Consider the following 7,462-nt stretch of genomic DNA (forward strand, 5'->3'; position numbering starts at 1 on the left):
AAAACTCAATCAACCTTGTACATACCTCTAGCCAAATTTCAGGGTAGATTTGGCCTGCATGGCAGGGTAAGGTAGTGGAGAGGATTGTTCTTAACCTAGTACTTCCTGACCTGTTGTATGTAGCAGGTGTGAAGAAAAGAAAGGAAAAGAAGGGAGGGTAGGTGTTGAAGAGGATTGGGCCTAAAAGAAGAAAGGAGAGAAGGTAGGAGGAGTGTGCCAGCACATCCAATATAAGTCCCCTTCATCACTCTTACCTTACCATGTTCACTCTCTCTTTTTTTCTCTTCTTTTCTTGTTCCCCATCCCCTTCTTATTTCCCTAGAGGGCAATACAGGTTTCTATAGCCAACTGAATGTGGTACTACTTTATACCAATTCCAATAAGAGTGAGGTTCAAAAATTACCCACCATCCCCTCCATCTTCCTTTCCACTGTATTAATTCTCCTCATGTGAGATATTTATTCCTGGCTTTTTCCTTTTCTCTTTTCCCAGTATGTTCCTCTTTCTTATACTTTAATTTTGGTCTTTTTTGGAAATCATCCCATCATATTCAACTTACTCCCTACTCTCTATATATTTTTCTATTGACTAGTAGTTATAAAGTTCATAATTATCTTCAGTATTTTAAGTATCAAATACTTTAGGTACCTTAAGTATCTCAAGTATCATAGATATCTGAAGTATCTTAGCCCCTTTTTATATAGCAATGTGAGCAATTTAAACTTATTGATTTCATTGATTATCTCAAGGATCAAAGATAAGTATTCTAGTTATCATTTTTTCATATAGAAATGTAATTGGTTTACTTCATTGAGATTCTTGATTTTCTCTTTCTGTTTACCTTTTATGCTTTAGTGTCAATTTTGATCATCAAATTTTGTTTTAAACTCTAATTTCTTTTCATTAGAAATACCTAGGAGTGTTTTATTTGATTAATGTACATTTCTTCTTCTAGAAAATTATGCTTAGGTTTCCTGGATAAGAGATGCTTGCTTGTAGTCCTAAATTCTTTGCCTTGAGAAATATATTCCATACCTTCTTATCCTTTAATGGAAAAACTGCTACATACTGTGTAACCAAGCCTGTGGCTACATGATATTTAATTTTTTTTTCTGCCTGCTTACAGAATTTTCTTTTTGGTTTGGTAGTTCTGGGTTTTGGCTATAATAGCCCTGGACTTTTTCATTTGGAATCTCTTTCAGGAAGTCATCAGGGGATTTTTTTCTATTTCTATTTACCCCCTCTTGTTTGAGAACATTAGAGCAGTTCTCCCTGATGATTTCTTACAAAATGATGCCCAGATTCTTTTTTTCAATCGTGGCTTTCAGTCCATCCATTCATTCATAGGTTGTCTCTCCTGAATCTCTCTTCCAGATCAGTTGTTTTTCCAGTGAGATATTTGAAAGTCTCTTCAACTTTTTTTCATTCTTTTAAATTTTATTGTTTTTTGATGTTTTATGGAGTTATTAGCTACCATTTGCCCAATTCTAATTTTTAGGGAGCCATTCTCTGCCTTGAGGTTTGTACTTACTTTTTTAGAAGTTATTTTCTTACTTAAGGTTTTATATTTCCTTTTTGGAGAGGTGTTTTCTATGGTGAGTTTTTGTTTTAAATTTTTTATTCTTTCTCTCATTCCCTCTCACAGCTTTTCTTCTTCTTCTCTTCTTAATTGTTTTGTGATCCACTTTTGAAGCTTTTCCAGGAGTATGTTTTGAGCCTGACTTCCTTTCAAATTTTCCCTTCAGGCTTTACAAATTTCTATTTTGCATTATTGTCCTCTTCTAAGCCTACATTTCAATCTTACCTGCTACTTAGTTTTCCAGAGTCAGGCTTTTTTTTTTGTCTTTTGCTTATTTGGGGATAGGAATTTTTAACATCATTGCCTGCATATTGAACCTCATCTCCACTCCAAGGCTATGTTAGTACTGCCCCAAACTTGTACTGTGGTGTATTCTGGTGCCTGGGGTTGCCTTGACTGCCTCCTGGATCATGGAATAAGCACTTGTCAGAGGCAACCAGTCTATCCTGCTATGTGGAGGCCTGTAGCTATGCCATCCATAGCCAGGTTCAGGCCACACTCAGTGGAGGAGAGAGAAAAAATCAACACAATACTATGGAGGCAAAAATGAGAGGAATATATAGCAGAGTATTGCACAACACAGCTCTGTGGGACGAACATAATCCAGCATGAGAAGTATCTATCTATCTACTTTTCCTCTGATCAAACTGTTTTCTGCCCAAGATTCCCTGGGAAGGTCCTTTCAACTTTCAACAATTTTTTCAACAAAATCTTTCCTGTTTTTCTCCAATTATTTCTCCTTTTCGCCCAGAAGATGGGATCCCCTCCACCCCTTGATCTTTTATATTCTCATACTCAACCTTCCCATTCCATGTGCCCTGGAGACACTCTGCTCCCTTTCAGGTGAGCCCTTGTCCACTTCTGCCTAGGATCAGAGACCTTCCACATGTCCAAATTATAGCAGCTGCTCCATGATTCTCTGTTCCCCCACCACCACCATTCCTTTATGTATTTAATTCATCAACAGAATACCAGCTTCTTGAAGATAGAGGCTATCTTGTTTACGTTTATTTGCATTTCCACTAGTGAGCCAAGTACCAACAAAAACAAAGTCTTTAATAATTGCTTTATAGCCCCTCCATGATGGAGCCCAAGTAAAAGCATTAATTTTTTTAATTATTATTTGTAAAGTAATTAGCACAGTTCCACCAGCTGCAAACCTTCAGGCAATCTCCTGGCATAAATCTGTGTTGGGTCATCATCAGAGAGATGAAAGGCCTTAAGGTAGTGCTGGAGGAGGGAATCATTCACAGAAATGGGGGCAAAATGGCTCCTCCCTTTGGCCTTTGAGGAGAACCAGTAGAGTATTATATATTGTGACAACAGGAAAGACAAAGAATTCTGAAAACTAAAACAATTATCATCTGTACAATGGTGATTTGTAATCCCATTTTGTAATCTCACTTGAGAGTAAGATATGCTCTCCATGGCAGAGAGGTGATAGGTTTAGGAAGCAGAATGAGGCACACAGAAACCCCAACATACGTACAGCCAATGATAAAACAGCAGGAAATATAATTGTTTTGCTTGACTAGTCATATTTGTTACAAGAAATTGGTTTTTCTCTTACTTTTCAAAGGGTTAGGAAGGAGAGATAATAGACATTTCTTGAACCTTTTTCAATAGAGAAGTGATGAGTTCCATGATGTTGATTTCATTGTCTAATGAGGTCACTTTAATTAGTTACTTTACATTATTAACAAGAGAGCTCTCATGGAGTGGATAGCAGTCAGAAAATATTTGCAATGTTGAAACGAAATGTACCAACAAAATGTTTAAAATCTCCTCTAATTCCTTATCCTCTACTCTCCTGGCTAATCTCGCTCGGTCTCAGATTTAGCCTTCTCATTACCCTCCCAGGGCAATGCCTCACTTCTCTATCCATCCTGCAGTCAGGGAAGATTCTGGGGAAAACACTGTACCCTTGGGAGGAGGGGATCAGGAAAGGATCCTGATACATGTCACTCTTCTTCTTAAGAAGAGTGACTTAACTCTAAGAGTCTTCTTAACCTCTTCTTAAGAGGTTCTCTATTACTTCTAGGGAAAAATATTTACATTAGATCCATTCATGCTCTCTCTTCAGTCTCCCATATCAGAGCCATTCCACACCATCCAGCCTCAAACATTCTTCCTTTTAGATGAACTGGTCAACTTTCTATTGCCAGCCTGTGTGGCCTTTCCCCTCTTGTCTCTCTCTTTGCTTAGGCTATCATCTTCCAGTTCTCTTCTGCTTACCAGGTCCAAGAGGTCCAAGTACCTTTCAGTGCTCTGTCCAAGTGTCACTTCTTACTACAAGTCTTTCCTTATTGCCATAGTGGTTAATGCCCTACCCTGAAATAACTCTGGGTTTTCTTTATAAATATTCTGTATTCATCTGTGCACATCCTGCTTTTCCACTAGTAGGTTGGGAGCTCCCTGAGTGAACAGACTGTTTCCTTTTTGCCTCTGTACCCCCAGGGATCACCACAGGGTCTGGCACAAAGTAAGCTCTAAATAAATGTTTGCTGACTCAATGTTTGCCTCTGTCATCATGGAAAGCTTATATAGGAAGACATTGAGGACCAGACTAATTCAGATCCTTAGCTCTCTCCTCATTGCCACCTCCACCATCAGAGGTCAGGTCTCCTTGCTCTGGACTCTGATCAGAGGCAGCAGGCCTAGGAAACCTGAGTGAGAGCAGGGTAGTAAGAATTACAATGGGTTTTGGTCAAATTAACAGTTCTAAAAAGTTGTGGTCACCATTTAAAATAATTTAAAATTAAACTATGAGTATCTTACTAGCTTTAGTAGCTTTATTACAGCAAAAGTAGAGACAGTAAAGAGAGAGAAATATAGAAAGGAGGTAGAGAACATTGCCTAGCTAAATACCGTAAGTCCCAATCCAAGTGCCTCCAGACCACCAGTGCAAACCTGAATGTGAATCTCACCAGCCCACAAGAGTCTGATGCTGCAAAGACTGAGCTTCACCAAAGAGAACATCACACCAAAGACAGGAGAAGAGCAGGAGAAGGCCAGTGTCTTTGGCCAGGGTGTCCTTAACCCAAGCAAATCACCAAAGCCAAACTCCTCGAGCAACCAACACAGAATGAAACCCAACACAGAGAAACCAATGCAGCAGAATCCCTCCAACATGGAAGTCCCTGTTCAGCTGTCCAGTCTCACCTTTTATAATCCTTTTCCCATGTCACTTCCTATCTCTCTGGTTTCTATTTCCTTTCACTATGCGCTGGTCTATCACATCTCAGAACCAATCATAGTTTCTGAATTTGCCTGGCACTGCCTGGGGTTCGGGTGGGGGGTGCTTGTGGGACCCACTTCCAGTCTTTCAGGGTGTGAATTTCCTTTTCCAAAAAATGTTAACTAAGTGTGAAAGGAGGAATACTCCAAGTTCTTGATTAAGTTAAAATAAATGAAGGAGGATAATTCCATTTACACAGGGTCCAAGGCCACATCTAAGACCAGATCCCCTATAGCCTAAGGGAGTTGGTGGATCAAGGCCTTGGATGAAAAGAAAAGGTCTGTGTTTGAGCAATGAGGGAGTTATCTTTAAAGGAGAAGGCATAGAACAGAGAGTATGGAGCTCCCTGTAGGCCCTCCCTGGGCCCAACAGTAGAAAGGAAATGAAACAGAGAAGCCCAAGCGGAGGTAGAGGTCAGACAAAGGTTTTTGTCTCACTTCCTCATCTCTTTACATCATTGTGAGCTTTGGTATTACCATCAACTGACAGACAGTAGTAATCAGACTCATCTTCAGCCTGGACCCCAGAGATGGTTAATGTGGCCACCTTGTTGCTGCTGGAGCCTGAGAATCGGTCAGAGATGCCCTCTGGTCTTTCCTTGTCCTCGTAAATGACAAGCTTAGGAGGAGTCTGGCTCCTTTTCTGCTGGTACCAATGAGCATACTTATCATCCAGCTGATCTCCTGCACAGGTGATGGTGACTGTTTGCCCCAGAGCCACAGACATGGAGGGAATCTGGGTCAGCACATAGGAGGCCAGAGAACCTGGAAGGAAAGGAGAAAAAACTTGTCCTGGTATTCAGCAGCATAGATGGAGAGGAAGAGAGAGATACCCTCACTGCAATATCACCCAAGGTGAGCTCAACCTCAGGGTCCTGGAGGATCTGAGTCAGGAAATAGCACTGGGCACCCTACCTGTGACAACAGTGAGGAAAGGAAGAAGGAGAGAAATCAGAGCCATGGTTGAGACAAGCCAAGAGCTGTGACACCTGAAGTCCCTACTGCTGCAGCTGGAAGTCCCAATGCTGTTTTATATGCTCTCTGGGAGCCAGTGGGTGGGACTTCCATAGAGATCACTTCCTCTCCTCTCTCTTCATGTCCCAGTCCCCTCCACATGCCCAGGTTTGCATGTCCCCAGGACTAGGTCAGGTTCGGGGCTGAACAACTCATAGTCAGTCCCAGGGACCTAGGAAGGAAGCACCTGCCCAATGGCCACACAGAGCAAATAGACTAAAGCAGGAACCTCAGTTAACTCATTGCCAGCCAAGATGAGTCACCAACCTCAGGCCAACAGCTCCCTCTAGAGGTCAGAAACCTCCTGGAAGGGACAGAAGACAGGCTGCTGAACCATCTGGACCAGCATCTAGAGCCCATCCTCTCACAGGCAGAGAAACCAGATATGAGAGACTAGATATCTTCTAAGGACTAGAGCTGTGGACAAGATGCTGGATGACCTCAATGGTCTATGTAAAGTAGAGGATAAATTAACCTGGGGGCAGGTAGATGATGAAGTGGTTACAGTACTGGGTCTAGTGAGTAAAATTCATCCTCTTGTGTTCAAATCCAGGCTCAGACACTTCACTCTCTGACCGTAGGCAAGTCATTTAACCCTGTTTGCCTCAATTCCTCACCTATAAAATGATCTGGAGAAATGACAAATCACTTTAGGATCTTTCCCAAGAAAACTTCAAATGGGGTCACAAAAAGTGGCATGACTGGAATTACTGAACAACAAAAAGGTTGCATACTAAAGGAATGAGGTCAGTGGCAAAAGCTTGAGAACTATGGGAAGAAATAGAAAAAAATATTTTCTGGGTTGGGAGAGGAAGAGTAATACAAAAAAACTAAAAGGATTTTTTTCTGTAGGGCAATGGGAGCTCAAGTGGGTTAAGTGTATAGAGGACCCCAAGATTGTTCTTCAACCTGAGAGTGATGATGGTGGTTCTCAGTTCAGGGCTGAGGAAAGACCAATGGTCACCAACATAATGACCATTGGCAGTGTGGGAGATGCTCTATATGACCCAGGTGTAAATAGAATCTTTCCTTTTCCTCCTTCCTGAACATGGGCTTCTCTCAGTTGAGCAGGGAGACCCTTCCTACTCTCCTTCCATTGCTCATTCTTTTCCCTCAGATAGTCTCACTCATTCTGCTTACAGTCACATTCAGAATTTAATCAGATCATTCCCAAGCTGGTCCAGTCATGGTTTTCTCTTCAAAATCAATATATTGCTAAGAGTTGGAAGATGTCCACTGTATGCCAAGTCCTGTTCTGGGTGCTAGAAAGACTAGAACATTATATGGTACTAGATGCTGCTTCTTAATCTCTGTCTGGCTAGGCATGTATTTTACATAACCTTGAGATGTTTTCCCTGAGGTACAAAGTCTGGATACTTCCATGGTCCCCCCAGTAGGAGCTTCTGCCACAATTACGATGTCACTTCCTGAGAAAGGTAGAGATGTTCTGTTTCCTGAACAGCCAGAAGATATGTTTGGTTAGTTAGCTGACATCTACTTAATTTCCAGTTGTTTTAGCTACCACAAAAAGAATTGTTATAAATATTTTTGTATATAGAGGACCTTTTCCTCTTTATTCAATATCATTTGGAGATGAGCCTAGTGGTGAAATAGATGGGTCAAAGGGTACAC

General features: G+C 41.2%; 1 gene segment (V, D, J or C); it reads right to left on the minus strand.

The window, feature by feature from the left end:
* Positions 1 to 2,244: 2,244 nt before the first annotated feature.
* Positions 2,245 to 5,812, minus strand: LOC103102133 (immunoglobulin lambda variable 3-25-like). The segment is given in 2 exon segments: positions 2,245 to 5,581; positions 5,732 to 5,812. Coding segments are annotated over 2 exon segments (369 nt in total).
* Between the last annotated feature and the right edge of the window lie 1,650 nt (positions 5,813 to 7,462).

Source organism: Monodelphis domestica, chromosome 3, assembly GCF_027887165.1.
Source record: "Monodelphis domestica isolate mMonDom1 chromosome 3, mMonDom1.pri, whole genome shotgun sequence".
NCBI classification, from domain to species: domain Eukaryota; kingdom Metazoa; phylum Chordata; class Mammalia; order Didelphimorphia; family Didelphidae; genus Monodelphis; species Monodelphis domestica.